Source organism: Amia ocellicauda, chromosome 9, assembly GCF_036373705.1.
Source record: "Amia ocellicauda isolate fAmiCal2 chromosome 9, fAmiCal2.hap1, whole genome shotgun sequence".
NCBI lineage: Eukaryota > Metazoa > Chordata > Actinopteri > Amiiformes > Amiidae > Amia > Amia ocellicauda.
The window spans coordinates 32,661,580-32,678,013 of record NC_089858.1 but is presented as its reverse complement, the minus strand read 5'-3'; the positions used below and the strand labels follow the sequence as shown (position 1 = coordinate 32,678,013).

The 16,434-nt window shown below is 40.4% G+C and overlaps 1 protein-coding gene across 3 annotated transcripts in view; it reads right to left on the bottom strand.

The window, feature by feature from the left end:
* The window catches only part of LOC136759233 (RNA-binding Raly-like protein), a 75,343-nt gene extending 60,505 nt beyond the window's left edge, over window positions 1-14,838 (bottom strand). Inside the window, exons 1-2 of one of the 3 annotated variants that reach the window (XM_066714132.1) lie at window positions 14,709-14,838; window positions 2,283-2,358 (exon numbers count right to left, since the gene is read on the bottom strand). In XM_066714132.1, the coding sequence (XP_066570229.1) occupies window positions 2,283-2,358; window positions 14,709-14,802 (170 nt within the window). In that variant the 5' untranslated portion in view covers window positions 14,803-14,838. Of the gene's footprint in view, window positions 1-2,282; window positions 2,359-13,926; window positions 14,074-14,708 lie in introns of those variants that run through there. The other 2 variants (XM_066714133.1, XM_066714135.1) reach the window with 2 other exon arrangements.
* Between the last annotated feature and the right edge of the window lie 1,596 nt (window positions 14,839-16,434).

Genomic DNA, 16,434 nt, shown 5'->3' with positions numbered 1-16,434 from the left:
ATTGATTAATTTAACAGGTAGTTTATTAATTTAGTCCACAAATTATAAGTACAGATTTTCAAAAATGCCCAACCCTACCCTCTTACATTCAACTGGAATTCTACTGAGATCTGTTGTGCATTTATTTCCAATTTGATTGCCTTAATTTGACTGCATTCATTTTTAATTTCTATTTTTAACAGACTTTGTACAGTGTAATATAGTTAATTTGTTCTTAAGCCCCTTTGTCAGTTTGGGAAGGTTTGTTTGCTACAGGTTATGTTTCTAATGAAGATACACAGCTCCACACACCACAGCATTTCATTCCTCTGCACAAGTTATATCAAACGAGCTGGGAACCTGGCCTTTCAGTCATCTGCTTTCATGCGATATCCAAACAGTGATCTATTATGAATGATCTAACGCATCAAGATTAGTTAATATTGAATATTTGTCACAGACTGGCAGAATAGTACCCCACCATCCTCAAATATATTTCAGAAAAATGACTGCTCTTTTGCTGAAATATTTTTTTCCAGGACTTACTCACCTGCCATGATGAACTATCAAAACAATGTGTTGAATTAACTAAAATCCTCAATTTTGGATTCAGCCTATACCACTCTGAATTAAAATCTACCATACACAAACATCTGGAGATCTTCCAAAATGTCCCAGACGTTGCCCTACACTCAACTATTTTCAGCCAATAAAACAGCCCCCAGTTTGTAGTAAGCAGATACTTAAGAATGATTGTGAACTTAATTATCATGTTAAACTTGACAGAAATCAACCACCTATAAAAATTGTATGATGAAGCAATAGCAGCGGAATATTAAAAAAGTCTTTCAACTTGCAGAAGACATTTCAAACTTGCAACAGAATGGTGCATCATTTGGAATAGGCTACCATTTGGCACAATGCTGTTCGCTGCGGTTTCTGTGTACTACCCTCTGGCCACATGACAAGCACAATCTTCGCAGGGTTGGGTTTAACTTAAAATCATAAAATAGATTTCTGTGGTCAAATGCAATAAACTATTTAAGTATCGCCCAACTTAAGCATTAAATACATCAGCTTCTCCCTTACCTAACATATAAAAGTTAGTGATGTGCAAATATTGTTGCTGTCAATAATTCCACCCCAAATAAAAATGAGATCTACATTAAATGCGAAATCATGTAATGTGACAATTACTGCTATTGCAATAACTTCTGAACTTTATTTTAAAATACTTAATACTTAGGAGACACATGGAAATGCCATTTAATCAGCAATAACATAAGCCGTCAACTCTCATGCATCTCGTGTCAGAACTTGCTTATAAAATATGGGTGTCTTCCGTGAATTATGAGTTGACATGCGTGCATAAGAACTGAATATTTACAGCTGTAACCTGACCGACAAGTGTTTTTCTTTTCAAACGTTTATTCAATTATTACATTAAAATTTTCATTCTATAATAGTAGTTTAGCAATGTAGGCTGTGAGGCAAACACCTTGACATTGGTGTTGTTGTGGCAATACATACAAAATACATTAGACTATTTAGCTTTCTAATTTATACAATCCACTTAACTAAACGCTTTACTTTTCCCATGTTTCCAAACCACACTACCGGTCTACATTAAATCAAATTGGAAGCTCAGTCTGTGCATTGGAGTTCCAGTGCATAAAAATAATCTATATAGGCAGTAGCTGGCTATGTATGTAGCTAGCTGCTTAATAATATGTGTTGCTTCTCTTTTCTTTTCTGTCACTGCTAGCATCGCAGAAGGGTGTTTGGCTTTTAGGTGGGTTAACATACAGTTGTAGATTTGTGGTAGTTTAATTGCACTGCACATATTTTACACTAAACAGTATTTTCATTTACTTGGTCAAAGTATTTCCATGCAGAACGTTTCTGTGAGGAAGCCATCGTTAACCAAGGTCCGTTCTCACAGACAAGAAATAACAAATCCCACCCTGCCGTCAATCTTCAATACCTCTCAATAGAGAGTCAATCAGCAGGACAGGCATTAAAATAAAATCAATATATATAACATAGCCTTGATACATGGTTAGAGATTAGGAACTGGATAGCAAGGGTGCCTGTCAATGAAGGCTGAGAGAATGTGATTTGGCACTTAGACCCTAAATGAAGAAGGCGTCCATAAAAGCGACTAGATTTTTGTTTTGTGACGCTCAACCTGAAATTAACACAACAGCAACTGGAGAAGGAAGCTGTTCCTGCCCCTTTCCTGTCTTCCGCATACTCCCCAATGCCCCTCCCATACCCTCCTGAGTAAAAGACACATCACTCACCCATACACTGCACTGCCTGGCCGCTTGGGTCCCGTCTTGGGGCGGGTGGACTTCAATTCCCCAGTCATGCTTATGTCTGGAAAAGAGCAAAGGCAACTCAATGAAGAACTGGGGCTGGGTCTCTCCCAGTGAGGATCTTGTTTTAGGGCTGAACCAGTTAGGATGAGTTCAGAAGGTCTCTAATGTCAGATCTCTCCTTACGATTAATCTCCTCTCAACCTGCAAGGTATATATTCCAATGGTCAAATGTTATTTATTATTAATTGATAAAATAAATAAATTAAAATCAATATAAATCTTGTGTATTGCATATTGGTTGTACTGTATTCATCTTAACCTTGTAAATAGCTTTAGATGAAGGCACAGTCTAATGAATAAATAATGATCTGGAGGTGGATCTATATAGGCCTAGTTCAGGTAATTCCCAGATCTCCTTACATGTGTACATCAATAACGGTTATGTTCAGCGGAAAGTAAGGTAAATCCACAACAGGCCCTTCAGGAGGAGCTTCAAGTAGTAATGAATGGACCAAGGTTAAAAAATAAATGCAATAAAAAAGGCTTATATGAATACATCCATAAATATATAGAGAAAGATTTGTATTTGCCTTGCCTTTTTTACAGCCCAAGAAGTATATTGCTTCGAGAGAGAAACACACACAGAAAGAAAGACAGCCCAGGCACTACCCAGCCAGGACACTGGTTTCCTTCTTAGAGGACTGGCAGTACGCCACCCTGCCGTGCTAGGTCTGAGAGGGCAGCAGGCAAGAGACGAGACAGGCAGCAACCTTGGTCTGCCAGTGAAAGCTGACCCCTCTATCAGTTAGCCATCCCCACAGAGACAGGAGGGACAGACACATTATTTCCTTCACTATCTAATTGCCTTCCATCTGCCACTTTTGAATTGCTATTCACTACCATTCATCAATTCTGCACCAGACTCAAAAAGCCCAAAGATCTTTCTCTCTCCCTCTCTCACTTCCTCCTTTCACTTCCTTTCCTTTTCCTGCTTCTAACAAGCCTCCTTATGGACACATGCCTGTCAAAATCTGAATTACCACACCCCTTAATGCAGTTCTCACTCTCACACTTTAAACTGGAGAGACGCTGGCACGCCAAGATGACTGATCAATGAGCAATAAGAAACCAGGAAAGCGGTTTCTCCCGGGTTGACCACACACTCCCAAGTTTCCCCATCACCTCAGCGGAAGCATCAGCCCACACAGAAAGTATTTGTGGCTGACCTTAGACCACAGTGCCTTCTCTCTCCCAGTCCCTTAGCTCTAACCACAAAGCTAGACACATTTCCCTTTCCCATGCTGTAGGCAGCATGTTAATGAGGACTTCTGCCGTAGCCCTGCTGGGTTCTGGGAACGAGAGGTAATTTTGACACTCAAAATCAGTGGACAGCTAGCAGGGAGGTGAGGCTTGGAGGGGCAGAAAGATTTCTACCATTACGGATGGCCGCGACTTCAGAACAAAGCAACGACAACCCCCTCCTGTGGCCACGGCCGTCGATCGATGCAGTGAATGGAGCTATTGATTCGTGGCAATGTGGACGAGGGTCGGATTGATTGGCCAACGTTGTCACACCGAGAAAAACTCCATCAGCTGCCCTTGTATCTATATCTGTCTGAGCAATAGTGGTACCACTGCCTGTTACAGTCCAGTGTAACACTTAGCAGGATAAGGTCATGAGAAATTGTCATCAAGGCTCATAAAGTTGATGATTGGAGAAGAATCTCAAATGTTCTACTGTTCTGAACAAAATGATGAAACTAAATGTGGGTGTTAAACGTCAAGTTCGTATTTTCAGTAAATACTCTTATTTATAACATGTCATAAGTGGTACCCACAAATGCATTTATTTACCTTTAATCTTAAGTAGTCCCAAATAGTGACAATACCATTGACATTGGTTAATCAGTGCTGTAGCTGTGTCAATCAGAATCCAGCATTGTAACAATCGGTTTGTTTTTCCTAAGAATAGCCTACTACACAGAGTAATACAATAGAAAGTATTAATTTCCTTCAGATACAAAACTAACAGCAACTCCTGAAGTAGTATTCAAGACTTTTGAACTTCAAAACGGAGTTAAACGGAGCTAATTTGACAACATACGATTTGCCGAAGACATCAAAGCTTTGATAAATCTATGAAAATTTAATTAGACCAATACGTTAGATACTCAAAGTGAAATCATGTCAAAGCAGGGTCTCCCGCAGCTATATACATCACAAATAGGTGCTGCCTGGCCAAACAAATGCATGAACATCAAAAAAAAATATTGACACAAAAATCTATATTAAAACACTTTTCCTTGGTGGTATTAAGTGGTTGTTTTGATGCTGAAAATATCAGTATCAACGGCAACATCTGTTGGTCAAGAAATATACCGCAGGATTCAGACAGCTGTGGCAATGGTACGGTATGTAGCTAATCAACATAAAAAAAATTAAAGGCAGATTTAACAGATGTGTCCCTTAATCCTCAGTGCACATTGGTGCGTAAAATCAATGATTAGCAACAATTAATAAGAACATTCCCCCAGATTACAGTTTAGGAGGTTGCCCTCTTTGTTGGCAGCTTGCAGTGGATGATGATGATACTGTTCACAACATCAAATAAAAATAAAAGAACTTAATATCTGGTGAAATAGCCTCTTTAATAAAACAATTTGTCTTGCTTAGGATGTTCTTATTAATCTGCCAAATTTAAAAATCGCTAGATAGTTCCGTTATAAATTTGGTTAGCTAGCTAGATAGGAGGGAGCAAAAGTTGAATGATTTCTGAGTTTTTATACCTTTGTCATGTTCATAGCCGAAATGGAGGGTAAAACAACTGCTGAAAATATCAAGGTTTTGTTGGTCTTATTTGTTTAAGCACTTATTTACTGTAAGTGTTAAGTATTTTGGCCAAAGCGAGTATATGCACAAAATTGGAATGTTAATTATATTTTATTTCATATTCGACTAAGAGGGCATTCACACTTGTATTTAGTTTCCTGGTTCAGTTCTTTTGCACGAGTGTGAAAGAATGATTAAATGCAACCGTCCAGAGACCACGCAAAGGAGGTGGTCTCAATACGGCTGCATCCATTCTGTGGATGGTTTGCTTATTTTTTGCTTTTCGTTAAAGAAAATTTTTCTCAGTTCAGTTCCAAACATGATGTGTACCAGAGCATCAATCAAACACCTGCAAGCATAACTGCAAAACAAAAACTGTCTGAGTTTGTAATCCTGAAACTTTAAAATACAACTTTATATTTAGAATCTACAATCTAGTCCAAGTGATTAGCCAAAAAATGCTGAAATTATGGAAATAAGGTAGATTTTCAAAGATTCTCAATGGCATAATTATTCAGTGTCTTTGCTACAGCAATCCCATCAGTCCAGGTGCAGAGATTAATTTGAAATGTTACAAAATTAGTGTAATGGTCTCTGCGTAATCACCGTGTTTTAAATATTACATTTCAAGTTACAACTCACATAGTAATAGGACAAACCAAGTCCAAGGGGGAGGGACACAGTCGTTTCCATAGGAACTCAGTCAATGCAATTGTCTAACAAAGCTGCCGCTTTATCTACTGACGGTCTTTGATGCTCAGCCTCTTTCTGCCAGAGTCAAAGACTTACATGTGACCTCACAGCCTGTGGGTAGTATTTACTTTTTCAGATAACCAGGGTTGCATTTGCAACCTACCATTAGCTTTCAAGTCAAGAATACTACCAAAAAGGGGTGGGATACATCATAGCCAAGCCGGTGCGAGGGAGAAAGATAATGAAGCTAGTCCAAGGCCTGAGCCTGCTAAGGGACTGATACGTTACACTCACAGGTGTATGTGTCTGGTTAAACTAATGTTATATTGTCATTATAGTGTACCATGTCAATATTAAATTTATGAATGGAATATAATCTTAGGTCGTACAGCTTAATTGATCATTAGTTCTGATAAAAAGCTCTGAGGAAATGGCAGTAGTAGGAATGTAGCTGGAGGAAGCTGCCGATTGTGCTCAACAAGAAAGGCGTATTACAGTGGATGCTCTGGTTATAAACAGGGGTTCAACTATAGCAGAGGATGGTCACACAGTCCAGCCAAACCTCAAACGGTCAAATTATTTCGTGCTGAAAATAGGTATGTGTGTAGCATTCAAATGTCACTTATACAGTAATGACTCAGTGTTACTCACTGTATATATTTGGTGCTGATGTCAATGTATGGTCCTGCAGAACTGAAAGAAGACCCTCTGGTGGGCGAGGGCGCATCCTTACTGCTCAGCAGGATATGATTATAGCACAAAATGCTATACGCCTCAGCAAAACTTCCTAGGAAATAATTAAACATTCCTAGGGGTTGAGACAACGAGCTCTACCACTATAGCACGCATTTGGAAAAGGCACCACACATCTATGAAGCAGATATATTTGGTTCCTTTCCAAAGAAATGAGGACCAATTCAAAGCATTATGGCAATACAGATTTTCAAACCACAAAGCTCTAAACATTGCAATATGGCACAATCTACTGTAAACTCACAGGCATTATCCTTGCTTTCCAGAGAATGATGGAATTGGATGCAGGGGTCAAACACCATGCAGAAGAGGTACTGCAGGTGGGCCGCGAAAATATTTTAAAAACAATGCTTTTAAAATAGGAATACATTTTTTATTAAAAATAATAATAATAATAATAATAATAATAATAATAATAATAATAATAATAATGATAATGATTAGGGCTGACTCGGGGCCATGGTAATAAATAAGTAATTATTTCGTAGGTCGAAGCTCCCCGCTCGGGAATCGAACCGTGCACCTCAGGCACTCCTCCACGCACCTGTACATAAATAAGGATGTCAAACTAATATGGAGATGTTTTGTTATTGATGAATTCGGGCATCACAACAATAGAGTTGCATTCACCAAAAAACTCCTACATCAGCAGCGGAAACAGATATTGCCAATGAAGACGCATATTTCTAGCAGCGCACAAATCGAACGTTGTGCATCCTCACCCGTTTCAATCACAGAGCTCCACTGAAATAGATCTCTAGGATCAACAAGCAACAGAAACCACGTCCAGTTTCCCTGCATAATGTCGGTTGATGCGAGATTCTGAGCTAAATTTTTCGACTTTCAAATGACTCAGAATCACGCATTTCAGGTCTCCAAGTTTCAAAATGTTCTGGGTGTAGCCCCCCACACCCCCCGCAGTGAGTTCCTTATTCCACTTCATCCTCATTTTGCCCCCTCCTGCAAATTCCTGCCCACTGGCCCATTTCTTAAATAAAAAGTTTTGTGATATAACAAAGTTCAAAACAGTCGTGTCAGCAGGTATTGGACCAGATTAAATTTAAACAAAGTACTTTGAAAATGGACGATTACACTGATAATTTAACTATTTCTTTCTTCTGAAAGAGTACTGTCCCCCATCCACCAGCATGCATGTGGACCATGTGTTATTCTGCGCTATTGTTTCTTCAGCCCGCACTGTGCAAAGTGTTGTTGTGCAATATAATGCAAACGTAAAAACAAAACAAATGTCTCGAAAACCATCTGCTGTTTGGGATTTTTTGCTAAATGCACAGAAGACTCCCCAAAAGTTTAATGTTAGCTGAGCAACTGAAAAGTGGTATATCACGAAGGAACAACCAATCTCCGGGATCATTTAATCAATGCAAGAATAAATAAGGGCCCTGACAGATATATCGGAGCACTGATATTATCGGCCGATATTGGCCTTTTACATAAATATCGGTATCGGCACATATTCCACCGATAATGCACCGATATATTTTCTCAAACTACTGGCTAAATATTTTTTTCAAATTACCAAAAATCCTTCGTGAGACTTCAGACAATAAATAAATACATGTTTATTTGGTTTACAATAGAAAGTGTTTTTGAAGGCTGTGTTGTATTTGAGTATCCATGGTTTTGAGTATTGTTTAATTTTGTCATTACCAGTTGTACAATTTTCGTTGGCAATATTCAGTAAAGATGTCTGAGAGTATCTGTAGTTACAGACGAGTCTGCAGACGCAAAAGTTTAGTATATTTTGAACATTTTGTTTGTTCTCCAAATGACTACTGAATACCTCCAAACTGAAAATCGTATTAGGAGATGCAGTTAATCTAGGCCTACCCTCTGTGAATCGGTGGCAAGGGCAATGTGAAATTAAAACACATTTAAAAATGTATTTTAATAATGTGACTGGATTTGTCTCCAATAACATAATACAAATAAAAAAACATTATTTGAGGTTTAGTAACACATTCAGTACATTTGACTCATAATGCCCACAAAGTACACCTTGACAGCAATAACTGGAAAATAATCAGACAAGCTGGTTGCAACAGTTACACAAAAAAGGTCAAACACTGTCCAAGCAGATAACTGTTTTAAAGACCACCTCATGGAAGCAATGCAACAAGTATTTTAACCATAAAATTGCCACCTGCACCATACATGGCACTTGGTGTTCTGCTGCAGAATAACATTCCCAATACATCCCTTTTTACATAAGCTTCAAGGAAAAGGAAGAAAAAATTCACCAAATATTGTGGTGTTATACTGTGGACAGTTCTGGGCTCCACACTTCAAGAAAGATATCGCTGCTCTAGAGGCAGTTCAGAGGAGAGCAACCAGACTTATTCCAGGTCTGAAGGGAATGTCCTACTGAGAGACTGAGGAACTGAACCTTTTCACCCTGGAACAGAGGAGACTACATGGGGACTTGATCCAAGTCTTCAAAATCATGAAAGGCATCGACCACAGCAAACCAGAGGAGCTTTTCCAGATCAGCAGGGACACACGCACCCGGGGACACAAATGGAAATTGGGCTTCAAGGCTTTCGAGACGGAAAACAGGAGACGCTTCTTTACACAGAGAGTTGTCACAATCTGGAATGAACTACCCAGCGATGTGGTTGAAGCTGAAAGTTTGGGAACATTTTTGGGAACACTGGATAGGATCCTTGGATCACTTAGATATTAATGAACACCAAACGAGCACGATGGGTCGAATGGCCCCCTCTCATTTGTAAACTTTCTTATGTTCTTAAAGGATGTGCAATGTTGATAATCTCAATCATGGCAAGCGACTGGTGGCTCTAATTTAGCGGTTTAAAACTCATGCAGTGAGAATCCATAATAATAATAATAAATAATAAAGTTGAAGAATTAATAAATACATACCAAGCAACAGCACAAGAGGTACAAAGCAAAGACGGCACACTAACCAAACTGTGTATTCCATGACGTTTCTGAAAAACTGATTAATTAGGCTACTACAACCTGGATCAATACAAAAAGAAACCACATTTAATTCAACCAGCTTTATTTAAACCACTATAAAAGTGTAGTTTGGATCTGGAGGCGCTCCCATTATATTATATTCCATGATTTTGTGCCAACTATGAATCAGAAACGGACAAATAGACTAACATATGCAAACGGAAACAGCAATAGAGTGACTGAATTCATTTTTGATTAAAGCTGAATAATTATATAGCTTACATGATAACTAAACAATATTAGTCAGTGGCTACCAATTCTGTAGATTCTGAATGAAATGTTTATTTTCATGGCCAAGTTTTTACAGAATGTAAATGTGTGAAAGAAGCCCTATTAGCTATAGCCTTGTCCTTTCTGTTCAAAAGGAATTGTAGGCTTTTTAACAGTGAATTATTGTCACTTCATACACCCACCTCCCCCTTGTTTCACTAATAAATCTGAACAATAAATCAAGTGGCTGGAACTACAAACGGGAAAAAATGGGGGAACCTTTAATGTATTTATTCTGATAAATAAAGACATTACATAATAATGGTGGAAAATCTAAAACTTTTCATATACATTGCTACCAACACAAGCAAAATAAAAAACAGTAATTATAGAAACTGCGATAATGTTGCTTCAGCAAGGCTCCCAGTGTGACGCCACGGTACATAGGAATTGAGAGAGAAATGCAGTCTTTTGTCAGAGCACTGAAATAGCAGGAATTTATTTTTTAATTAATCATTAAGATTAGAGCTCCAGAATGTGATGGAACAAACAAATGCTACAACATTTTAATATTGGTAAATAATTTGAATGCTGATCTTCAAGTCACATGACCACAAGCAGTGCACCTTGGGTTAAAAGTGGCTGCCAGGAAAATGTGTGGAAGTCTGTTATTTTTCTCCCATTCTGTCTTTCAGATTAATACAATGTTCAACATCACAGAGAAGCACATGAAACTACACCAAGACATCACAGTATTTCCTCTTTGCATTTCCCATGTCTTCTAGGGTGGAGGGACGTACACAAATGGTACAGCATGGTACACTTAGAAAAAGGAGCTTTCATGGCTGACTATAGACTATACATAAAATATAATACTTTACTTTCAAACTCATTTTAAGAATCATGCACATGTGTGGCTAAAAGGCACTTTTCAAGTCAAACTTTCAGTTGCTATTGAAACAGGTTCCAGATCTAATATCACTTGACACATCATGGCAAGGCCTTTGACACATTAGTCATTCCAAAGCAGGGAGACAGACATGACTCCTAATTATCACGGTGGGGAACGCTGGTAAATACTGTGACTCTGCGACACTGCCAGCAAAACAAACAGTAACTTGAGCTGCCGTTTTTAATAACCTAAATGAGACATAGCAGTGTCAGGCTGAACAAGGCTGGCAGCTGACATCTTCTACAGACTATTACAGCGGCCACACATCACTATAACAAGACCCAAGTGTTGGCAGGTTTTTCTTTCCCCCACGATCTATTTAGTCTATTTACTTATGAAGACCTGCCATCTAGACAATAGCCATTGGGAAAAACAGACTGACCAACACAGATGGAATTTGATTAGCAACAGAAGAATACACAGTCCTTAACAGTTAGGAAGCCCAATGCATTAAAGAGCTGCAAGACACTAGTTATCATGAAGTCAATAGAGAGGCTGGTGTATAACAAGAGGGACTGTTTTCTGCAAAGCAGGTATCACAAGGTTACCACACTACTAAAACATTTTTTTTTTTAAATAATACTTTTCGTTTGTGTGCGTGCATGGAGAATGCTCTGAACATACATCCTGTTTAGAAAAGAGGTTCTGTCTTGTAAAAAAATGTCACTTCTTTATAGATTTGAAGACGATTAAAAAAACATGCCTCTTCATCTTCAAATATAAACAAAAGGTTACCGAAATATTTTGTGTAAATAAATATATAAATGAAGAAAAATGTGTGAATACAAATTTGATAATTACCTAATTAGTCTTTTCTTTTTTAATGTAAGTGGTAAGATTTATTCAAAGCCCCTTGTGCAAAACGGCGAAGATGAATTTGTTTTGCACACAAAAATGTGTGCCGTGTGCCACTGAGGTACTTAGCTCGTGTCAAAAAGCTACAGCTGTCATGTGATTAATAGGTTTTGTTCTTAAATAAAATGTATGTTGTGAATTATTATAACCATCCTCATCATGTCAAATTATGTTTACTTATGCAGACATTTAATTAAATTGTATATTTTCTACAAATCTAGCAAGTGAACCTAGAGTCAATACGTGTTGTGTTGTTGTATGGCACTGTTACACTGCACTCAAACTGTCAAATCGAAGTGTCAAGCCCTACTGCAATGATAGAGAGTTGGGATGGGATCCATTCTTTATTTAGCACAGCTTACAAGCACATCGTTGATGATGATAAATACTTTCCTCTATGTAGCAAACTTTTATGGATAACTGCCATCTGTTTGCTGCCTCTGCCTTTTCACTAGCCAGGAACTTCACCCAACATTTTCAGCAGGGCCACAAGGTATGTTCACAGTTTGCTTACATAATAAAGTATGCATCATTTCCTGGGTAATTGAGGCCATTTACCTCAAAGTGTTATTGCTAAAACTGCCTTTTAATACCTAGATGACTAACACATTATGGTGGGGAGCTTGATGAGGGAGCGGGCAATTACATGTTCCTCAACAATGAGATGAGCCTCACGAAGTCCATAAAACAGGATGCAGCAAAGGAAAGGAAGTCAAAATGAAAGCCAGTACTGAAGTGTAGAAGAATTCTTGCTCATTCATTAGCGCTTTCTCCACCGTGCCGTAGCCTACATGCCGTACCTCCCATTGTAAATGAGCTGCGATTCCCATTTGCACTTTCTTCTGTTACAAACCAGCTCCATCAGCCGCACACACTTCATAGGATGCAACCGCTTCGGCAGGGAGACAGCAGTACCTTTCCAGCTGTATCTATGGGCATTTCTTGACAGACTTCAGTCCTTGAATATCACAGTAACAATTACGGGGAGAAGGACTCGGGATTTCACAAGGCTTCACGGAGCTGACAGCAAATATGCACAGTGTCAGTCAATGCCACCGATTTAACATCCTCAACCAAAATCATCTAGTGCATTCATTCTGCTGCCTCTAAATGCAGCATGGGTAATGGTCTGAAAAGCTTCACAAAGGAAACAGGGTTTACAGGAAACTTTAAAATGCTGTATAAGAGATCTTACAGGACAGCAAACAACATCCAGTTTCTATCCAGTTCTCCTTTGCCGAATCATGTGATAAATTATGGGGGACTTTTAAAGTTCAAAGCCCAAACTGTAAAACATATCTGTAAATTAAAATCCCAATCTGCCACCAGGTGTAAGAATGTATTTCTATAATACTGACAAACAAAATATTAGCATGTGTCTGTAAGTGCTGACGGGGTGAGAGCAATCCTCATTTTAAAACTAATGAGTAAAGTTGTGTGTAAAACAACAGCAAATACTTAAACAGGGAGAAATATATCCTTAGTATTATTGGTCCTGAAATCCCACCCACTTCAGTCCCTTGGTCACCACCACAGAGACACTAAAGTGGGATAAAGAGCTCAATACACGGACTCGGCTCCCTTTGTCTGTCCACCCAGGGTCCCCACCTGGCTGGGGGAGAGGTAACAAAGGCGATCATAAACCTGGCAGGTAAGATCTAGTTCAGGGGGGCAATGCATCCACTTCTGCTTTTGCAAACACAACAACAAAATAACTACAAGCTCCGGCTGCCCTCCAGCGTGCGGCACTTCTCCCAGGCTGTCCAGACGCGGCTGCACGGCGGCACCGGGTACGTAGTTTCGGACACGATCCAATGACCGGCCCTCTCGCAGTCAACTGGAGCAGCCCTCGACATGTTTTAATAGTATTTGGCTTATTTCACAGCGGGCAGGACAAATGCACCCATCGGATCTTGAGGTCAGTCCTGAATACTACTGGACACTCAGTTCCCTCCCCTCCCGTCTCCCCACTACCGAGTCACCCGCGGCTGCCTGCTCTCTGACGGGCACAGAGTTGCCCAGGCTCTGGCCAATCGACCCCCCACCCCCACTCCCACTCCCACTCCCCCTCCCCGAGCCATCAGACCCGGTCTGCTGTGATCACCCACCCCCATCCCCATCCCCATCCCCCAAATAATCCCCCGGCCGGCTCTCCGCGACGCAGGCGACAGCAGCCTCGACTTGAAAGCAGAAACACGGCGCAGTGCTCGACCTCGCTGCCATTACCGGCTCCAGCCAAAGCGCCACTAGTTTCTGGGGGCTGCCATGCTGTTTTGATTCCCAGAGATAATAAGGGAGGAAGAAAGCACACAGACAGGCTCGGATACTCACGTCTTGGGCTGCGGTGCTCGCTTTTAAAAAGGGTCATAGCAGGGGCGGACGCGGCGGGCGAGAAAATGAGAAGCAGCTGCAAGCGTACAGCGTCTCTCACACACAGCGCTCTGTTACTACTGAGGCAATGACAGAGCGCACAGCACTGTACTGGCAGGGCATACCATCTCTCACTGCAGCAGGGGGGTTGCAAACAGGGCCCTCCTATTGCATCCTCTGCAAGGAGGAGAGGACTGGGGCTGAGGGAGGGGTTACTTTGCAGCTGGTTGTGCCTCAGAAAAGGACGGCTGGCTGAGTCTTGCAACTACAGGAATGCGGCACAAAGAAATGTCAGCTGCAGGCAGACAGAAATGCTCTCCAGCCCTGTGTCGGGGTCTGTGCAGGCCTGGAAGTACACCGTGGAAGCAGGAAGATACTGCACTCCCACAAAGGAGCCTCTGGGAAGGCAAACAGGGCCCTGTGTGAGGAAAGCGGGGTTGGTGTTGTGTGAATGCCATTTAAAGCGTGACTGGGTTAGCTAGTGAACTCTGAAGATCAGTTCATATTCAGTTCAAAGCAAGATCAAGGAGAGGTCAGGAGGAATGGACAAAAACAAGGGGCCTAACAACTTGTTATTGCATAAAGATCTACAATCCGGTACAGTTTCAGACAGTCAATACAGGCCTGCAAGGAAAGCACCAAAGCCGATTGGAAATTAAAAGGCAGAGAAAGCTTGGCACCCACTCCACTTGGACTGAGAGACACACGGCTGAAAAACATTTGCACTATAAATATAGAATTACCTTCCCAAAAGCACTGAGGGGAATCCGAACGGGTGGTAGTGAGAGAGACAACCTCACAGCCAGACTGCTCCCTCTCAGATTCACATCCTTGCATTTTCCCAAAAGCAAAGACTCGCCAAACTTTTGCAGCCAATAGGAGAACAAATCCCAGCCACCATGAATCACATCACATGGGATGATCACATGACCTTCACTTACTCTTTTAAAGCAAACCTTTATATTTCAATTGGGTAAAATGTTGCATTTTTTAAAAGACACCATGTAACAAGTCTTTTCATTTGTGTCATAATGTCATTTTTATCCATGGAGATCTGGAGATAAAGAGACTATGGTGTAGCTTGGAGCTAAAACATAAAATACAGTGATATTCTGTTGCCAACCCACTGAATTTACTATTTACACCAAGTAGTAACGCAAAATAGTGTAGTAGGAAAAGTCAAATAACAAAAATAGGCTACATAATGAAAACAAATAATACATTTTACATAGAAATAACCTTTATGGCCAGGAATATAAATATAAATCTAGCATAGTTTCAGTTTAGATGTGATTCACTTGATTCATTGTGTGCTGGGATTATGGGGCCCAGGTGGCAAACCCACACCTTAATCAGAGTTGTTTCAAAGCACTCAGCCCATTCAACAATCTCCTTACCTCGAACAAGTTTAAACCACAAGTCACATAAATACACCCCATTCCAAACACAGATTAGCCCCCAAAAATGTAAGCATAAATACCAGGGGAAAACAACAATATATATATATATATATATATATATACATACACTCACCTAAAGGATTATTAGGAACACCTGTTCAATTTCTCATTAATGCAATTATCTAACCAACCAATCACATGGCAGTTGCTTCAATGCATTTAGGGGTGTGGTCCTGGTCAAGACAATCTCCTGAACTCCAAACTGAATGTCTGAATGGGAAAGAAAGGTGATTTAAGCAATTTTGAGCGTGGCATGGTTGTTGGTGCCAGACGGGCCGGTCTGAGTATTTCACAATCTGCTCAGTTACTGGGATTTTCACGCACAACCATTTCTAGGGTTTACAAAGAATGGTGTGAAAAGGGAAAAACATCCAGTATGCGGCAGTCCTGTGGGCGAAAATGCCTTGTTGATGCTAGAGGTCAGAGGAGAATGGGCCGACTGATTCAAGCTGATAGAAGAGTAACTTTGACTGAAATAACCACTCGTTACAACCGAGGTATGCAGCAAAGCATTTGTGAAGCCACAACACGTACAACCTTGAGGCGGATGGGCTACAACAGCAGAAGACCCCACCGGGTACCACTCATCTCCACTACAAATAGGAAAAAGAGGCTACAATTTGCACAAGCTCACCAAAATTGGACAGTTGAAGACTGGAAAAATGTTGCCTGGTCTGATGAGTCTCGATTTCTGTTGAGACATTCAGATGGTAGAGTCAGAATTTGGCGTAAACAGAATGAGAACATGGATCCATCATGCCTTGTTACCACTGTGCAGGCTGGTGGTGGTGGTGTAATGGTGTGGGGGATGTTTTCTTGGCACACTTTAGGCCCCTTAGTGCCAATTGGGCATCGTTTAAATGCCACGGCCTACCTGAGCATTGTTTCTGACCATGTCCATCCCTTTATGACCACCATGTACCCATCCTCTGATGGCTACTTCCAGCAGGATAATGCACCATGTCACAAAGGTGGAATCATTTCAAATTGGTTTCTTGAACATGACAAT